The sequence below is a fragment of the Phyllostomus hastatus genome, unplaced genomic scaffold, assembly GCF_019186645.2.
Source record: "Phyllostomus hastatus isolate PE091 unplaced genomic scaffold, TTU_PhHast_1.1 phas_scaffold_55, whole genome shotgun sequence".
Taxonomy (NCBI): Eukaryota; Metazoa; Chordata; class Mammalia; order Chiroptera; family Phyllostomidae; genus Phyllostomus; species Phyllostomus hastatus.
In genome coordinates this window covers 5,823,719-5,844,218 of record NW_025334035.1, presented here as the reverse complement: position 1 = coordinate 5,844,218, position 20,500 = coordinate 5,823,719, and the positions used below count along the sequence as shown (strand labels likewise).

General features: G+C 45.4%; 1 protein-coding gene and 1 pseudogene across 1 annotated transcript in view; both read right to left on the bottom strand.

The window, feature by feature from the left end:
• Positions 1 to 2,895: 2,895 nt before the first annotated feature.
• GLP2R (glucagon like peptide 2 receptor) overlaps positions 2,896 to 20,500 on the bottom strand; it is a 68,433-nt gene continuing 50,828 nt past the window's right edge. Inside the window, exons 11-13 of the mRNA XM_045824412.1 lie at positions 15,255 to 15,393; positions 6,548 to 6,589; positions 2,896 to 5,525 (exon numbers count right to left, since the gene is read on the bottom strand). Of these exons, the coding sequence (XP_045680368.1) occupies positions 5,190 to 5,525; positions 6,548 to 6,589; positions 15,255 to 15,393 (517 nt within the window). The 3' untranslated portion in view covers positions 2,896 to 5,189. The remainder of the gene's footprint in view (positions 5,526 to 6,547; positions 6,590 to 15,254; positions 15,394 to 20,500) is intronic.
• LOC123809472 lies at positions 12,514 to 15,067 on the bottom strand (annotated as a pseudogene).

The following is a 20,500-nucleotide window of genomic DNA, read 5'->3' as shown; positions in this document are numbered from 1 at the left end:
GCAAGTGGGGAGGTTCCCATGGAGGTGTGCAAAGCACTGTGAGCTGTCACAGGAGGGGCTGCCTGGTCCAGAGGACCAGAGAAGCTGTTCTTGATGAAGAGACATTTGCATCTTAAGACCCAGAGGACGGTTGTGAGAGTGAGGGTGAGGGTGAGGGTGGGGGTGGGGAAGCTCTGTGTCTGGGCAGGGACCCTGAGGCAGGTTGAAGGTTCCTGTGCAGAGGCCAGTGTGGCCAGAGCCAGAAGGAGGTGGGCCGGCCAAGGGTGAGTGAAGCCTGACAGGCAGGCAGGGCCAGACCACACCAGCCTTCATTGCAGCCCAGGGGAAGCGTTCAGCTTCCCTGTGGGGACAGTGGGGACCCTTGTGGGGTTTGGAGCAGGAAGGATCTACGTTGGTAGCACCCTCTGGCAAGTTAGAACTAAATCAGAGGGGCAAGCCTGGTGGCAGGGAGGCTGCAGGCAACATGGGTCTAGTTGCCTAGGTGGCCTGGGCTGGGGACCAGCAGTGGGATGGAGAGAATGGGGCCCCTCTGGAGATACGGAGGAGGTAGACTCTACCTCCCTGGTTGCAGGTGGAGCAGGAGGAGCAAGGATGGCAGCCAGGTGTGTGGCTTGGTTGCTGGGTGAACAGGGATGCTATCTACCAGATGGGGGCAGGGGGAGTGGCTGGGTTCAGGGGATAATGACAAGTTCACTTTTCATATGGTGAAAGGTGATGACAGATGTGCTGGAGGTCCCTCATTTCGGAGACAGGAACAGGAGGCCCAGTGTCAGCAAGCAGTTTGCCCAGCTGATGAGCAGAGGCCAAGGCTGCCCACTGGCCCATGTTGCCTTATAAGAGCAACAGGGCCTGGGCCCACCCAGAAATCACTCCACCAGTGGGTTCTCAAGATCACTGGAGTCACTGTTTGGAGGGCCCATTTATTCTCCAGTTTTAAGTTCCAAGGTGAGGTCAGAAAAATATGCAGATGTCCTAGATACTTCACCGACCTGTGTGCACCCTCCTAAAACAGGGGCATCTCCACTTGCTGGTCTGCACCCCCCTGAAACAGGGGCATCTCTGCTTGCTGGTATGCACCCCTTGAAACAGGGAAGTCTCTGCTTGCTGGTGTGCAACCCCCTGAAACAGGGATGTCTCTGCTTGCTGGTGTTGGGGGTGAGTCCCGTCCCCACCCCCAGCTTTAACCACAGCAATGGCACAATCGCCACCACCAGAGAGTGCTGCTTTTTGTGGAAGGTAAACTTGAGAGTAACCTTAACACTTAGGTTTGGAGCCAGACACCCTGCTAGACACGGGGCATTATTTCATTGAGGGAGATGTTATCCCCATGGTAGAGAGGGGGATGCTGAGGCCATGAAGCCAGAGCAGGATTTGGTACTTAAATCAGACCCCCTTTGATTGCACTAGGTTGCCTCAGTAGTTCTGACCTGGAGGTGACAGGACAGAGAATTCTGTGATCCCACAATACTGAGACTGGGAGGGAAAGGGGGCTCACAGCATCTGGGCCAGCAGTCCTTGGAGGAGGAAAGTTATTATTAGACTCACCTACCAAGACACCTCTCTGGTGTTAGACATAGTGAGGCACCCAGGAGCCAACTCTGGGGGAGAAGAAAGACCTTCGGTCTAGCCCAGGGTGGTCTTGGGGCAGAACCAAAGGGCTCAGTGCCTCACTCTGGTGCTCCTCCTCCACCCTACACACAACCTTCCTGAGTGAATCTGGTTGACTGGAATGTGAGGTTGCAGGCTTTTCACTCCTCTCTGAGGTCAGGGCATCCATGTCACTTGAGTCTAAAATGACAGACACTGCATAGTAGCCTTGTTGGTCTGTTGTTCAATGAGAGGTAAAACAGGGCCACTGGATCTCCTACTGGCCAGTGAAGAACCCAAGAGTGGTGACCTAATTAGCACACTCATTAGCTTGGGTGGCAGGGCTGCTTGAGCTGGGGTCCAGTACAGCCCTGGGGCCTCTGCAGAGAAGATGCTTAGAGAACCCAGAATCAGTATCAAGTCTAACTGGCCTGAAGAGAAGAGGAGGTAGAGGTGGTGATGAATTACATCATGCAAGGGAAAGAAGACCCAACATGGACTGTTTTGGCACAGGTAGCAATTTACTGATTCATTAACTGAAATTCCAGGAGGAACACTAACTTTAGGTCTCACTCAGTCCGGGGCCTCCGACAATGTCTCAGAGCTCTTTCTCCACCTCCTGGCTCAGCTTTCTACCATGGTGGCTCCATTCTCAGGCAGGCTTTACCCTGTGTTGGTTCTAATTTCAGCAGAAAAAAAAATTCCTTTCTATGTACAGTGAGTCTTAGCCAAAATCCCAGGACTGTCTCTGACTGGGTATACGCCCATCCCTGCTCCAAAATCTGGGCCCAGGAGGAGGCCATGCTCGAACTGGCCCAGCAGAGTTTCATGTCCATCGTTGGCACTGAGAATGGAGTTGAGACAATTCAACTTCAGGAACCAAGAGTGGGAGATAAGTAGTCTCCAATGGGGAAGATGTGGGTGCTATTAGTATAAGAGGGGTGACTTGTAAAAATGTGTCCACTATGGAGACTTTGGGAAGTCACTTCACCTCTGAAGTTCTGCTTCCTCATGTACCTGTAAACTCAAGGGCAGAAATGCATCTTCATCGAGAAGAAAAGCCAAAGTGCCCTGTCCCCTTTTGCCACCTGCTCTCACAAGACCCCAGCCTCTGGTGCAGTGCCCCTCAGGTATTTCTTAGCATCCCCACAAATTCACCAACAGGCCCCTTAGTGCCAGGAACAGAGCACTGAATTCTCTTGGGCATGGGAGCTGTTCGGCTCCAGTGAGAAACAAATGCAAAACAATCAATAAAATACAAATCAAATTAAATAAACTTTTTATTTTAATCATTAACAGGACAAGAGCAAGCAGTGTGTGTGTGCCACCCCATTTGTGGAGTAAGGGGGGAAGGACATATTTACAAAGCTATGAAAAAAAAATTTCCTTCTCCTATTAGTGAGAGGGTTCCAGATACCTGACCCCCAGCAGCATCTGATGCTCCTGAGACATTTCCGTCCATGTCATCTGATGCACGTGTATTGGGCTCCTACTCAGAACCAGCTGTGCTGGGTACAGGCTGGGAATACGACATGGCCCCAGATTTCCTGGAGCTAGTAGGCTCATGAGAAAAGGCAGGGACATTTGCAGAGAAGAAAAATTAGGACATATGATTTGGTGATTGAATCATGGATAACCTGTACACCAAAAAACAGACCTTTGTTCTGCACTTGCCTAATGCCTTCAAAGCTACTTTAGTTTTGCCTTTTGCAAGACAGAGGCAGGACTAGGGTGAGGGCTAGATGAGCAGTGACCTCAGGTGCAAAATTCAATGGGGAGGGGACAAACAACTCAGCAATCAACATTAATCATCTTTGAATGCAATCGTTTAAAAATAAAAATTAATGTTAAAAAATTTGGAATGAGCAAAATTGCACCTGCATGAACTGGCCTGGCTCCCCTCACCCTCATTCCAGCCCTGGTTTCAATGAAACATCATTTGTATGATGGCCCATAGGCTGTAGTTTGCAGATTTGATTTTTTTAAAATATCACATTAAGATATTACTAACCTTGACAATCAAAGATTTTTTTTAAGTACTCTCAAATCATACACCCTCTCTTGCCTCTAGTCCCAGCCCTACAGCAAAGTACCCTTGAAAACAGAGTTGTCAGGTGAAATACAGGATGCACAATTAAAATTGAATTTTAGATAAAGTATATCCCAAGGGATATACTTTTACAAGATTATTTGTTTACCTGGAATTCAAATTTAATGGAGCATGATGTGTTTTTATTTGTTAAATCTGGCAACCCCACTTGAGAAGTGACATATAGCCCCCTTCTAAACATAAGGCACTACTATTTAGTCCCATGACATCACACCCCACCCACATACACGTACACTTTACACACTAGACAGGCAACATTCCTAGGCATCAACACCCTGTTTCCATAGGATGCTTCTCCTCCCATCTTCTTTCCACTTCTTGCCTTAGAGTTTCAGCCACTGAGCCAGACCCTATTTGCCTGGGGCCTCCTCAGGCTCCAGAAGCACCCTCTCCTCAGGGTCTGGGGCACAACCCAGATTCTGTGTGGGCAGAACGGGTCACACAGGCCTTGCCCTCTCAGTGTCCCCCTGCCCCACCAGCATGTCATCCACTGCAGCCCTATCACTTCACCTGGCCCTCCAGCTTTCAGCATCCGTGTCCACATGTGGCATGCAATTCCTGTCAGTGGGCACTAGGGGCAGGGAGAGCAGTGGCAAACTGCTGGAGCACCAATGTGTCAGTGGCAAACCAAAAATGGCAGAGAATGGGAGGGCAAGCCAGGCTCAAGGAAGCCAAGATGAGAAAGGCAGGCAGAGCCAACAAGCAGAGGAAAGGACTGATAGGGGCCTCTCAGAGGGGCCCTCAGGACTGGGACCAACCCTGAGAGGAAGGAGGGGGCTGTTACAAATAAAACAGAACTTTTGCTGAAGACCTGAGAGGGAGAGAGGAAGGAAAGACTTGACAGGAGAGGAGGAGGGGAGAAGAAGGAAAGGAATCAGGTTCTGTGGGCAGCGGGGTGACACTCTGTCTGAGGATGGCGGGCATGTCACAGCCAGACTGCAGAATTCAGAACACCACTGGCTTGCCCTGCCATTGGCTGTCTAGGCGGGGTTCTAGCTCTGCACACTTGGGCTTGCGTCAGAACTACCTGGGAAGCTCATTACCCACTGACAGCCCTGGCCATCCTTCCAGACACACTCTCCCAGACCCTGCCAGGAGCAGGACTATGCAGGTAAAACCCTTCCCAGGTGGTCCTTCTACACCCTGCACCCAGCCCCACATGGAAACCTTGTGCCACCAGGGGTAAACTAAAGGAAGAGAGGCTGGCTGCCCTATTTCATAGCAGACATCTCTCTGTATCTTGGGGCTCCATTCACTTGAATTTAGGGCCAGCCCCAGAGGCTGGTGGTCATTCCAGAAAACACCAGTGGAGTTATTAGGATGACAAAGGCAGGCAGAAGCGGTGAGTGTTTATGTAACCTCAAGCAGAGCAAAGTGGACTGAGTGCAGGAGGAGTGTAATGAGCATTTCCCACAATACCCATCTGGCTTGGCCTCCTCCACCACCCATCTCAGGAGTCCCCAATGGGCAGAGCCAGAGCTCTGCCGCCTGCCTAGGTCTCACTCTCTTCGAGAATCTCCTCCATGGTGTGGGCCAGAGAGAAGTCTCCCTCACTGCTTTCAGACAGGCTGCTGCCATAGGACCAGGCTGCATGGCCCCGCTGGGACCTGGTGCCTGGCTCCCCTGGGCCCTGCGCAGTCAGCTGCAGTAGCTGCCCACCGCCAGGCAAGGACTGTGGCCTCTGCAGGGCCCTGGCACTGTCTCTCTTGGAGAACTTCTTGGGAAAATTCCCCAGGAACCGGAAATTCTTCTCCAGGACCCAGGCTCTGCAGCCTGAGTGGTGGGCTAGCAGGAAGCGGACCCAGTGCTTCCGCAGCTCAGCCTTCACCTGCCAGGGGAGAAGAGGGCAGGGTTACTGTCTCAGGGTCATTTGGCCATGGGTCCTCTCAACAAATATTTACTGATTAAGTGGTGAATCTGGGCCACCTTGGGAAACATACCTCCTACTTGGGGGAAATGAACAAAGAGGAGCAAACCAACCCCTGTTAGCATAGCAGATGGAAGTGACACTGGGAGTCCATTAAGCGAGACAAGGAGGGAAGGAAACAAAGTTTGGGATATGGTTGAACAGAAAGGAAAAGGAAAGGACTGTGTCAAGGTGGCATCAGAGGCATGCCTGATGGATGAAGGAGCCTCTGTATGAAGGAGCAGCCGTGAGCAAGATGGAAGTGGGTTTGCTGTCAAGAAGCTTACATTCTGGAGGGAGGAGACAGAAATAAATGTTTGAACCTGGGATTGGGGGAGGAGAAGATGAAAGGGGACTGGAAATTCCCCTGACTCCTGAGGTCAGGAGAAAACTATTCTGGGTCTGCCCCTTTCAAGCTTCTTTCCAGAGGGGCAGAGAATTGGTTGGGGTTATGCAATAATAGGGATAATAAAAATGATCATAGTTATCAGGTGTTGGACCTTTACCACAACCTCAGCATGCTCAGGGCAACATTAGAAGGTAAGGACAGTTGTTATTCCCACTTTACAGATGAGGAAACTGAGGTTCAAAGAGCCACAGTGACCTAACTCAGAGCTCCCAAGTGAGTGAGTGATGGCTACAGTCCAGACGTCTGGACTCCAGAGTTCAAGCCTGTGTCCTCTCTCACATTCCCACTGCCAGCCTGTCTCCAGAAGCACTGGGATGGGGTTCTGAGCTTCCTTAGATGCACCCGGTCTCCTTTTCCCACTGATCTAAGATGCCTCCTGCTCTCGCCCCTGGAAGCTCACAGTGCAAATTTGTCCCATTGAGAGGTGGTCACTGGACACTCGCCCATGGCACCATCGCAGAAACAGGGGACCCTGGGGGCAGCAGGATGCCAGCCCAGCCTCACAGGAAGCTAGATGGCAGCATGAAAAACATACCTCTCCATTGACAAAGCAATACTGCAAGGCCACAAGCAGCCCCTGGAATGGAAAGAAGAGGTGGCATGAACTTTGACTCAGTAGGAGCTGTGTCTGAAAGTCCAGAGCCCTGCCCCAGTCCAAGTAGCCCTTGGGAGAGGCAGGTACCTATACTGCTTGCAATGCCTAGAGTTAGTCACACTGGGTAACTGGGTTTCTATGAGGGCTCTTCTTCCTTTGACACCTACCACCCATACCAGCCTAGGTGTTTGCTTAGGTGCTCATAGGTCAATGACGATTAAATCCCAAAGACCCTGTATCATTCATTCAGCTATACAAATAACATGCAGGTCCACTGGCCCATTTCTCCTCATCCATGGTGGGCATTGCTTAATTTTTTTACATCCCTTGAATCCTGTCCTTTTGGAAACTGACCTTCCCCTACTCCCCTTCCCTAGGCTTCTGTCAGGGTCAATCACGCAGTCCCCACATTCTAGGATGGCCATCACCACAATATAATCCACCCAAATTGTCTCATGACCCAATCTGAGATCTTGTCACTGGGAAGAAGAGAGGGTTGTACCCTCTTCCCTAGATTTGCCAACCTTATAGTCAAAATAAGCCTGGAGATACTTCTGGGCATCTTGCCAGCTACATGGAGAAAGCCCGTCTAAGAATGAAGCCAACAGAGAGAGAAGCAGAGGCTGGAGGCAGTGAAAGGCAGAATTCTGGTGATGCTGTCTGAGTGTCTGGATCTGGCGATGCCTAATTCTGACGTTTTCATTTATGTGAAATAGTAAACACCTCTTTCCCTTGTCAAAATATTTCTTTAGAAAATATAGATGATTTCACACCAGTGATTTCTCATTGCACTTGGATGAAAATGAAACAACCACCATGGGCACTAAGGTGATCTGGGCTGTCTGCGTCACTGGCTGCATTTTGTACCATGCTTCCCTGGGCCCGGTATCCCAGCCACATGGGCCTCGGGTTTCCTTCAGCATCTCCAGTTCAGGTAGTAGTTACCTGTTGCTGTGTTGCTGTATAACTTAGTGGACCAAAGCCACACAGATTATCATCTCACATACTTTCTGTGGGCCAAGAATTTGGCAGTGGCTTAGCTGGGTGGTCTGAATCAGGTCATAGTCAAAAGGTCGGTAGGAACTTCAGTCATCTGAAGGCTTGAGCTGCTCCCACAATGGGTCACATGCCTGGCCAGTTAGTGCTGGTTGCTGGTAGGAGGCCTCAGTCTCCCTCCACAGAGCTGTTTGAGTATCCTTGTGACATGGCGGCTGGCTTCCCCCACAGGGGCCAAGTCAAGGGAGCAAGGCAGAAGCCACACCCCATTTAGGACCTGCCCTGAAAAGCTGCTTACACCCACAATACTTGTGGTCACACATGTTTTGCCTGGTACGTTGTCAGACCACTTGTAAAATATGATGGGACCATTTCTTTCTGTCCTCTTCCTAGTTATTTAGAATTCTGGACCCAAGGATCATAATGAAAACAACAGGACACCTTTATATGGCATTTTCAATGATCAAATATTTGTGTCAGGGAAGTTTCAATAAAGGGACCATATTTTGATGTTGGAAAAACTCTCTGGATTCACTGCTTAACTGCCAGAAGTCTGGGATCAAAGATGCTTGAGTTCATGTTTGTTTCCACTGTTTTTCCAGACTCCTACACTCCCTGATTTATTAAACAGTCCCATGTCCCTGCAGTGTGAGGGTCTGTGGGGCTGGGGCTGTGTGTCTGATACACTGAAGCTAGCTGTGTGTACTGGGCCCAATGGCTTGAGTGTTTACAGGAAGAATCTCATAAAACACCAGAACTCACAGGAAAGAACATGTTCCAACGTGTGGGTCCCAGTGCAGGCTGAGTCTCCCATTTCTTTTAGTAACATTTCTCTCAGCCCTGTTTCTGGTAAGAGAGGTGCAACACCAGGGAAAATGATGAAATTGAAAAGGAAGGATAAAACATTGCTCAAGGGGAAGATTTTTATGCTCTTCCTCGTGGATGCCTGACTCTTCATGCTGACTATCACAACATCGATCAAATGATGTGGATTCTCCCCAGTCATGTGGAATTTTTCATCTCTTATGCATCTAGCTATTCCAAGGGTATGGCTCCTAAACAGGGGGATGGTGGTAGCAGTTAAACATTTTCACATGTGCAGCCTCACTGGAGGTTTGCAGGTGCCCGGTATAGGGGAGAGCCAGGAGTATTGGCCTCTGGGCACATGATATTAGAGGGTGTCTTAGAGCGCATCAGAATCCTCATGAAATGAGTTAGCTAAAACAGGATTCCACATCACAGACATGTCTCTCATTCCCTCAGGTTCTGGATTCACTCTTAGGAACATCCTGGAGTCTGGTTAACTCTCATCCTAATAAAGTAAGTGTGAAGAGAGAGGCCCCAGAGGACATACGTCATCTCTATTTGTCAGTCTCTCCAAAGATCCTCGATGGTAGGAAGAGGTGAAAATCGCTAAGCAATAAGAACTTGAAAGAGTAAGGGACTCTCAAAAGCAGCAAGAAAAGATCCAGTGCTGATTCCTGCTGATTCACTATGCTATGACCCACCAAATATGCCCCCATGCATCTGCCCACCCATATTCTCACCTCTGCCTGGTGGGATGGAAGGGAACTGTGCAGGGGTATAAAGAAAGTGGGAGGCCTCTGACCATGCACACCCCCAACTGTGTTTACTGGCTCAGTCTGCAGAGCCACTCTGCTTGCCCGCACTCCTCAGTGTTGCACCGCAGCTCCTGAGTGGAGCTCTGTCTGGCTGCAGATCCAAAGGATCCAGCAGGGTCACTAGTCCCCAGAGATGGCCCCAACTATTCCTCCCTTCCCTGTAGGCATATGCTCTTCCTCACCTTAAGAGGTGGACATTATTTTTCCTTTGAATCTAGGATAAACTTGTGACTCCTCCTACCAATAATACAATGTGGTAAAAGTAACATTCTGGGATTTCCAAGTCCATGCCTCAGGAATGTTGGAAGTTTTTACTTTCTCTTTCTCAGAACACTTGCTCTTGGAATGCTCCAAAAGTCCAGCTGCCATGGTGGGAGATATCCAAGAAACATGGAGCGGCCACTCGGGGAACTGCAACTCCTTTGTTAATTGGTAGCCTCTGCTGAGCTTAGCCAACAGCCCAGGTCAAGATCTAGCCATGCAACTGAGCCATCTTGGATGTCCCAGGCCAACTGAGCCTTCAGATGTTTGCAGCATGAGCCAAAAATCACAGGTATCAAAGGACCACCACATTAAGTCCAGAGAGCCCAGCTCATGGAACCACGAGAGATAATAACGTGATTACTGCCTTAAGCCATGACATTTTGGGGTTATTTGTTACATAGCAATAGATGACTCAGACATGCTCCCTTGCCAGAGAAGCATGATGGGATAGAATTCCTTCTCAAAAATCTGTCCCTCAGGGGGAAAAAAAAAGGCCACCAAGTACTACTGATATAACAGCTGCAGCGTTTTATTGTTATTGTTTTTTTTTTTTCATTTGGGATTACCTTTCAAAGAAGATTAAGCCCAAACAACATAGGAAACCCAAATTACTAAACCTTAGCTTTTGAAATCTCTCAAAAGATTGACATAAATTAAACATGGTTTTATACTGAAAAAAAAAAAAAGTTGCAGATCGGTCCTCTGTCTCAGTTCAAAGATACACAAAATTCAGCTCTAATAGGAAGGAAATGGCCATTGTCCAACTGCTCAGCCCACTCCTCAGGCTCTGTCTCCCTGGCCTTTTGTGGGTGTGTGATGGGCAGAAACATTGTCTCCACTCTGCCCCCACAGTCGCAGCACCTGACCCTGTCTGCTGACTCGGGTGTAGGGGATTTTGGTGTCTCCTGGTTCTGACCTGGTTCATGGCCCTGAGGAGTATGATGGTATGATGGTCACAAGTAGGGGTTGAGCTTAACCTCTGTGTATAAATTAACCTCTGGCACTTATTAGAATTTGCATGCTCTCCTCTGGGTCTCAGTTCCTTCATTTTTAAAATGGCACAATACTTTCTCCCTCACAAGATAATGTGAGGATTCAATGAGATCAAAAGTATTGGGGAGTAGGTGGATATTTTCTAGCATACCATTTTAATTCCTCTGCTTGTATCCATACTATATGTTTTTAGTTACCTTCCTGGTTTTGTACCAGAGGCTACAACATGAATCTTAACTTGTCATAAGCTATTTCATATTAATACTAACAATTCTGGTAAAATATAGAAACATCTTCAATACAGCTCTATTCTTCCTTGTTCTTTTGTGCTATTATTATTATAAAATATTAGATCAGTATATAATACAGTTTATAGCAATAATAAAGCTTATAATTATCTTATTAAATCTTACATTTTTAAAATCAGTTGAATAAAAGAGAAAAATATATCTTTACATCTTTCATATTTACCTATGTGTTTACCTTTTCTAGTGCTTTTTCTTCATCCACATTTGAGTTATCAGCTCCTGTCATTTTCCTCTGCCTGACAGACTACCCCTGATTCTCCCCTTAAGGAGGATGGCTGGCAATAAATTCTCTTAGTCTCTGTTTATTTGAGTATGTCTTTATTTTACCTTAATTTCAGAGTGTAACTTTTGCTAAATATAGAATACCAGATTAAATTATGTTGTCTTTCAGCATTTTGATTATGTCATTCCACTGCTTTGGGGTCTTTCTTTCTTTCTTTCTTTTTTCTTTCTTTCTTCTCTCTCTCTCTCTCTCAATTACAAAATTTAACTGTAAGGATCAAGCAGTGGTTATTGGTTAAACAATCCACATTAATAGCTTTGAAGTGTGAGGGCACTAGTTCTTAAATAAAGGTGACAAACACCAATCAGATTCTCATAACACTGTTCAGGGTCTAAATAAGCGTAATTCTGAACACGGTTCAATACACAAGGATAAGAGTGATAGTGCAATCACCAATGATCAAACCAAAGGCATTGTTTTCCAAATCACTTTTAGTTGAACAGAATTCTAGCTTTCTAAAAGTCTACATCTACATAAAACTCAAAGCAATCTAATGATGTTTTCATCTGAGATCAAAACACATTTATATTTTCATATTTAAACATAATTCTTGACATTGAGGTAAATCTGAAATCACGTGATGTATTTTGTCAAACTTTCCCTCCAAAATTTAAGCCCTGCTTTACAGAGAAATTCTCATGATACATATACATATTTATGTATTTTTCTTCAAAGACTAATGACAAATTTATGAGGTTAATAGGCTTGAATTGGAACCAAGATGCTAATATGAAAATAAAAATCCACCCATTTGTAAAAAGTGTTCCTGCATGGTGTAATATGAAATGTAATCACAGAATCTGTGTACATATAAGAATCATTAAGAGTTCAGGAATTAAGCTAATTTTAAGAAAAGTCATTCAATAATTTTTTGAAGCAGAGGTTGTAAAGTTGTGATGTATAAAAAAATATTGTATATAAAAACTCCAAAACCAAGTATGAGCCTAAATTGGCAATAACTGCAACTCAAATTAAAATCTAAACACAACTAGATCTTTACTGTGGCAATGCTACTTTTTTCTCTGTGGCCTGAGGGTTTTACTGAGACAACAACCTCTTATTTCTTGCTTCTCCTTGCATTCCCTAACCCCTGCCCCCAGCTACCTTTTTTAGGGCTGTCTTTGGCAATGCCTCCAAATCTTGAAAGCAGAAGAACCTGTTACAGTAAATGAGGAGGGTGAAAAACAATGCTACATATGATGTAAAATAACCAAGCTAGGAGCATAAACTGAGGAAATACCAGAAGGAAGGCTGAGCAACAGTCTATCCTCAAGGGAAAAAGAGAAAATAGAAAACAGAGGAGCAGTTACTCCTTGCCCTTCTTCCATGTTATCTCCTGATTAGAAGAGTGTGGAACCAAACTTTCAAACTCTGAAAAGGTGCTGACTCTGAAGGAAGAGTGAGGCAAGTGAATAAATGCTGAAGAAGTACCGCAGGACTTCAGCTGTCAATGAATATCTTTACTCCAGCATTAGCAATTTCGCGATACGATCTCTGCTGAGGTCAGCCTCTTCTGTGATCCAGTCTACCTGTCAAATTTGAGCCTCAATCACAACGCCTGTGTCCAGGGCCACGTTTTTTTAGATTTCCCAGGATACTGCCCACTTGAGTCAGGTTCTCCTCCATTTCACCTTCTCTGGCACCATTTGCTATATATTTAATATATCCACCACTGGCTGCTCCTGTGGTTGCTTGCTGAGGCTGACCATTTGTCACTCGGCCTGGCTGCTTAGAGCCAACACTTCTAGAAGAGTTGTCTCTGAGATCTCCCTATGTTGCCTTAGAAGACTTGGCAAACTCAAAGTTCTTTGTCCTATAACATGAACAGACACAAAGGCCACAGCACTTGTTGAGTCCTGTTAAAGTCTTCTCTGCCTCACTCTGTCTTCATGGATTTGGTCCTTGCCTTCTTCTATGTGGTTTAGTTGTTCCCCTTGTTCATCCAGCACAGTGACAGTCTTGATTCCTGCATCCTGAGGCTCAGTGACTAAACCCAGGGTTCCCCTTGTACTTTCCAGAGACTCATCAATAACCTGCTGAGCCTACAACTGAATTTATTCTGATGACAGATTATCCCTGATGAATTAAAACTCTTGAGAGGCACAGAAACTGAAATGTGGATATTCCAGCAGTTCTGTCACTCCTCTCTGGCCACAGCAGCTCTGGCCTCCACTGCTCTTGATCATAGTCAGCCGTAATTGTATTCTTGGTCCCCAGATGGAATCAGTCATTTTTCTCTTGTTATTTTCAGTTACTTTCTCCTTGTGTTTGGCTTCCAACAGTTTAATTCTAATGTTTCTAACTGTGAAAAATCTTTGTTTTATGCTACTTGGAGCTCACTGAGCTTCCCGGATGCCTAGATTAGTGTTTTTTCATCAAATTTGGAAAGTTTTCAACCATTATTTCTCCAAATGACTTTTCTACCTTTTTCTAACTCCCTTTGTTTCCTGGGACTCCCATATGTGCATGTTGATTTTCTTGATGGCATTTCACAGATCACTGAAGCTCTGTTATTTTTCTTCATTTCTTTTCCCTCTGTTTCTCAACCTGGGTAATCATAATTGAACTATCTTCAAGTTCACTGATGCTTCCTTCTGCCACCTTAATTGATATTGAGCCTCTCTGCCCCAACTAAGATCACAGCCTCAGGCTGTGACATTGTCTTTACTTGTTCTTTTGCCACTAAGAGAACTGTTGTATCTGACAACACCTAGGGGAATGGGCTTTTTCTGCTGTCTGATCTACACCAAGCCAGTACTTACTCCAGTGAAGCAGCTAGTTTTCACTAGAATTTGCTCATTTACGGAGGAGGGGCTGGAGGGCAAGAATAGTCTCAGGAAAAAAACACACAGATTCCCACTGATTTTACTCAGGTTCAGTAATTTTTCTTGAATAAACTCATCTCAATCTTTAGTATCCCTTTGATTGATTTCCAGGGTCTTGAAATGGATGTTATTGACAATTATGTCCAATTTTGTATTTGCTTTTTGAAGACAGGATTTGCCAAGCTTCTCCCGCACCATTCCAGATATCTTCCTACTAGACTAGCATTTTAAGATGATTAATTCCAATATTACTACTGTATGGGGCTTTTGCTGTGTCCATACTATCTGTGGTAGTCTTTTGCACAGTGATTTTTGCTAATGAGCCATGCTTCCCAGTTTTCATGCCACAAACAGTCTCCTCTACTTCAATTGAGTCTGGGTCTTTAAATAAACTTGCTTTAAATAGTGGAAAGCAGTAGTGTCACTATGCAAGTTCAAGGTTTAGACATTTAGAAGGCCTGGGAGCTCCAGCTTTTGTGCTCTTAAGAACCCTGAACTGCCATATGAAGTGCAGCTACCCTGCTAGAGAAACCATGGGGAGAGAATATGCAGAGAGTGAGAGGCCTTAAGACTGCATGGGACTGAGGAATGTAGTTGACAGTGAGAAATGAAGCCCCAGAAACTTGACTCAAATAAAGCCACTCCCACCAGCCCTAGTCATCCGAGCCTTTCCAGCTTAGGAATCAGACATACAAGTGGAGAAGCCATCTTACAAGTTTCAGCCAGGAGGCATCACATGGTGCAGAGGTGAGTCATCTTTGTCATGTCATACCTGGATTTATGACTCCCAGAATCATGAGAATAAAAATAATTACTGTCATTTTAAGCTACTGAGTAATGGATAACAATTCAAGCAATGGCTAATTAAAACACCAAGGTAAATAAACCACAGCTGGCCTCCTGGTTCTTATTTCAGCCCCCACACATTTGTCAAGGTTTAAGAACCTTCTGGTCTCAACCCATTGGTCCCTGCTAAAGTTGTTTTGTGTTCAAGTAGACCACCTGAGGTCAATACAATGTTCATTTTGCACAATGCTCTGCAGAGAACCCAGCAAAAATAGGCACTTAATAAAAGGCTTCGTGTTGACATAGTTAATATGATCCTAAGTCACACCAACAATTACAGCCCAGGAAACAGACCACTTTTCACTGCTTAGCCACCACATCATGCTGGCAGGATCAAAGCAACATGTCTATCTACACTCCCTTCTAATGCCAAAAGCTCTCACTGACAAAGCTTGCTGATTCTAGAACTCTTATTTCCACCTGTGGGCTTTCTCAATTTTGAGTCTGTTTGGATCAAGGGCATTTTGTTTTCTCCAAAGCCAAGGCATCCTGGTTCAGATGCTTACTTACATGGAAGGAGCTCAGAGTCAACTGAATGAAGAGTCGTATAAGTCTTGAAAATCCTTGAACTTGATCATCAGGGACAAAAGAGAAGATAATCTCATGAACACCCAATAAAGGAATGAGAACCAGCGTTGATTTTGCCAACCTGCAACGACAACCAAATAATTATCATGAGGGCCACATTGGGAATAGGCAACACTTCTTGTCCTTCTGGGCAAGCCTTTATTGTAGCCATTATCATATTGATAAACAATTGATTTTTCAGTTTGTTTTCTTGGCTACACATTGAATACCTTAAGGGCCAGTGTGGTCTTGTCCTTTGGTGCATCCCAACACCTGACTCATGGCAGATGCTCAGAAAATGTGAATTGAATGAATGAATGAATGAGTTCCCCATATAGATTATGATATATCTACAAATATACCTACATTTTGCCTAATGGATACATTTCCATGCACATGCCTATCACCCTGAGGCACTACACCTCTACTAGGTTTGACAAGTGTCTTATTACCTGGCTCACTGGTGCCTCTGTCTCAGTCTCTGCCTCTGTCAGAACTCCCAGTGTCAGTTCTTTACTGAGCAGAGAAGTCGGGGGGTGGGGAGAATAACACTTGCCCAGGGTCACAGGGCCACTAAGCACCAAGTAGCCACCTGGAAGCAGGGCTTCTGATTTCACACTCAGGCCCTGCACACCACAGGCAGGCCCCCTCATCATCCCCCATGCAGCCACTCAGCCCCAGTGATGGCGAGTGCACAGGAAATGAGAAAATGATCCTCCTCATAAAAAGCACTGGGTGGAAACTCCCTGCTGTATACACTGCACACAAAAAGACAAACATTCCTTTGTACCACCCACGTGCAAAGTGCACAGCTGGGGCCCACACACTCCACATCACATAGAGGTGGTTCCCAAACATGGCTGAGTATTTGACTACTAGAATGCCTCACAGAGCTATACACACACATCTTCCTGGCCTCTGGGGTGATTCTCTAAATCAAAACCTCTGGAGTCTGGGTCCTGGGAAGGCGCATTGTTGAGGAATTCGCCCAGGGGCTTCTGACAAGCAGCCACATTTGGAAACAACTGCTCTTTACCATTGAGCTGCTTCTTGATTTAAAACTGACTCTGTTAGCAAGGGTGATTCATCCTCAGGGCACAAACAAAGGTACTGTTTTATAGACATTGGGGAAAAAAGAGCTTAATTGTAATGAGTATTTTTAGCCCAACTCATTTTCTTGAAGGGTCAGACTAGGAGGCCTCCCCACAAACTCCCTGGAATGAAAGACGTACAAATTGTAGAGGGTCAGCAGTAGCTCGTGGGCAGTGTCTTCAGGAAGGCATAACTCTCTCCAAGAGAAAGCAGCACTATGAATCCTGGTTCTGTAAGAGCCATTCAGCTGCAGGATCATCAAGGAAGCAAAACAACTCACCTTTGCCCTAAAAGGACCTAAAGCCAGTAAGAGCTGAGCAGGAGTCACCCAGAAGAGGGACTTCACCCAGGCATGTGGGTTGTGCCCACGGCCTTGACCATACAGGAGAGGCCGAGGAGTGGGGAGTCTGAGACACAAGCCCTGGTGATGTGGTTCGCCTGTGCCAAGCTCACGTGCACTCCTGCTCTCAGATCCACCCACGCAGCACTCACTAGCTAAGCAACAGCAAGGTGTTCCCAAGGAGAGACTATTTCTAGACAGATTTTTTGTTGTTTTTAATTTCTAGGAATGTTTTAAAACCTGTTAGCTTGGAGCTTGGAAAATGGCAGCGTGAGCTATATTTGACTTCTGGACATTTTCTGTTTCTATTAGGCAGTGATTTTTGTTACTTAAACCACCTTTAAATGATAAGATGTTAAGCAATGACACCCAGATTTGCAGCTTCTTTTGAAAAATGGGGAAATCGGGACCAAATTCCTGCTTGGCAATCATCAGCAACAGCCTGACGATGGCTGTCCCTTTAGAGGGAATGTGTGCTTTCCAACCCCCAAGCAGCCTGCTGGGCCCCTGCAAGCATTTGAGGTTGCGACGCTTGCTCTGGTTATATTCATACACGTGGACCTGTGTCTCACCATCAGCTTATTCTTATGGCTTTGCTACAGCATTATGTTTTTAAATAAACTTTTTTATTTTGGAATAACCTTAGATATGTAGAAAAGTAGCCAGGATAGTACAGAGAGTTCCCAGATACCCTTCACTCTGTTTCCCTGATGTTAAAATCTTACATAATCACAGTACATTTATCCAAACTGAGAAACCAACCCTGGTATGTGACTAACAACTTTACTCCAGACTGCATTCAAGTTTCACCAGTTTTCCCACTAATGTTCTTTTCATGTACCAGGATCCAATCCAAGATCCCACATTCAGTGTGGGGTGACTTTTAAAGAATGACCAGCATTTTGGGAAGTTCTGGGTCATTTTAGTAACCACCATGTGTTGGGAAGGATGTCATAAGGGATTTCCCACTCCTCACTTCATTCTAACTTCTCTCAGGCAAAGGACTATTTGTGTCCCTGTTTAGATAAAAATCCATAAATATCTATAGGAGTTTACTCTTATGAACTGGGTTTATGCTTATTTTTTCATCTTTATTCATTTGTTTATTTAAATGACTTAGTTTATTGTAGTCAGTTAGCTATTCAGTAAATATTTACATCTCTGTAGCAAATGAGAGTACAATGGGTGGTGGGGAGCTGGGATCAAGAGCAGGAGAATATCTGGGACCTGGGTTCAAATCCCAGCACAGCCAAATGTTAGCAATGTGGCCTTCAGCAAATTATTTAACCTTTTTATTGGTAAAAATGTGGATTATACAAATAAGAATATAATATAAAATAATGAAATAAAAATAAAATATTACTACTAATAATATCTGACAGTGTCATGGTAAGGATTATCACATGGTAAACCCTCAGAATAAATGGTGCCTGATATGCAATGAATGATCACAAAACTTTAGCTAGCCCTATTTTGAAAGAAGCCATCCCTGCCCTCAAGCTGCTTACAACCTCAATGACTTTGATCAAGTTTACTTTCATTTGTGACATTTTTCATCTTTGGTTACCCACCAGAAAATCCTTTCAGAAAAAGCTCCTGGGTTTAGCATGTTAAAAAATGATTCTCCTTCATAAACTCATTAAGAGCTCTGCCCCACGCATCCCATGGACAGTCAAGACCATTTATCCAGAGGAAGTGAGCCCCCTCCATGCTGGAGCCACAAGGCATGGAGATGTCCGACTATGCTGAGGGTCTGCAGGTGTCCATCTGCATCCCAGGGCCATTGCCCTCGCTCAGCCTTGGCGTGGCCCTCCCCCTCCAGGCTCAACAACAGATGGGCTGCCTGCGGTTTCCTCCACTGGAGCAGTACAAGCCTATACATGAGGGCTAGGACCACAGAAGGTTCCCCAGATCCTAGCAACTTGCCTCTTTGGCAAAGCTTAAATGTGTTTAATTTAAACTTTCCTAAAATAGACTCCTGGAGGGGGACCAAATCTTGAGAGCTATGTTCTGAAAGTTCTCAAAAATCTAGGAAACTTGGAGATGGGACTGTTCTACCAGAGTTTGTACAAAACTGTAATAGGCCCTATTGCCCACATCCCTTCTCCTTACCCTAGCAGAGGACTCTAATGGGACACAAACATGGGTGGGCAGAAGAGGAGACCCTTCCAGCAGGGAGGAAGGCAGGGTGAGCTGGGGATGCTGATGCCCCATGGAGGTGACAGGAAGCAGCCCTCCCTGAACTTGGAAATGAGGGAGTCAGCACAGCTTGGGCAAATGTGCTCATGGCTGCTGTAGGAATCACCAGCCCAGGAGTGAAATAAAGTAGCCTGGGCATGACCTGAGAGATAGGGCCCCGATATTTTGCTAATTAATAGCATAAGTGAAATCAATTGCATTGTACTCTGTGTGGGGGAGTCAGTAAATGGAAGGCAAGTGGTCAACCAAAGTGGCAGGAAACATCACAAAAAAGCAGGAATTTCTTAGTACTTATTGGGCCCTATCTGTGAAGACTGAGGAATGAACTTCCCTCCCACCTGGTGGGTGGCAGCACAGGACAATGGTGGTTTCTCAGGCCACCAGCCAGGATCCTTCATCACTAATCACTCTACTTGGAGGATGTGATCACCAGTAACATTGTAGTAACAGCTATCTGTTTCTGGATCTATTTTTTTAAACATTTTTTATTGTTGTTCAAGTACAGTTTTCTGCTTTTTCCCCCCACCCCTCCCCACTACCCCAGCCCTCCCCACCTCCCTCCCCTGTTTCCACCCTGCCTTGTGTTTGTCCATGTGTCCTTTATACTTGTCCCTGCAAACCCTTCACCTTTTTCCCATATAATCCCCTCCCCTGTCCCCTCTGGTCACTGTCAGCCTATACTCAATTTCAGTGTCTTTGGTTATATTTTGCTTGCTTGTTCATTTTGTTGATTAGGTTCCTATTAAAGGTGAGATCATATGGTACTTGTCTTTCATCACGTGGCTTATTTCACTTAGCATAATGCTCTCCAGTTCCATCCATGCTCTCACAAAGGGTAAGAGCTCCTTCTTTCTTTCTGCTGCATATAATTCCATTGTGTAAATATACCATAGTTTTTTGATCCATTCATTTCTGATGGGCACTTAGTTTGCTTCCAGCACTTAGCTATTGTAAATTGTGCTGCTATGAATATTGGGGTGCATAGGTTCTTTTGGATTGGTGTTTCAGGGATCTTAGTGTATAATCCCAGCAGTGGCATTGCTGGGTCAAAAGGCAGTTCCATTTTTAGTTTTTTGAGGAAATTCCATACTGTTTTCCATAGTGATTGCATCAGTCTACAATCCCACCAACAGTGCACTAGGGTTCCCTTTTCTCCACAACCTTTCCAGTACTTGTTGTTTGTTGCTTTGTTTGTGATGGCCATTCTCAACAGTGTGAGGTGGTATCTTATTGTGGTTTTAATTTGCATCTCTCTGATAGCTTGCAATACTGAGCACCTTTTCATATGACTCTGGACCCTCTGTATGTCCTCCTTGGAGAAGTGTCTGTTCAAGTCCTTTGCCCATTTTTTAAGTGTATTACTTGTCTTCTTACAGTGTATTCATGTGAGTTCTTTATATAATTTGGAGATCAAACCCTTGTCTGAGGTATCATTGGCAAATATGTTTTCCCATATAGTTGGTTCTCTTTTCATTTTAATGCTGTTTTCTTTAGCCATGCAGAAGCTTTTCATTTTGATGAGATCCTATTTGTTTATTCTTTCCTTTATGTCCCTTGC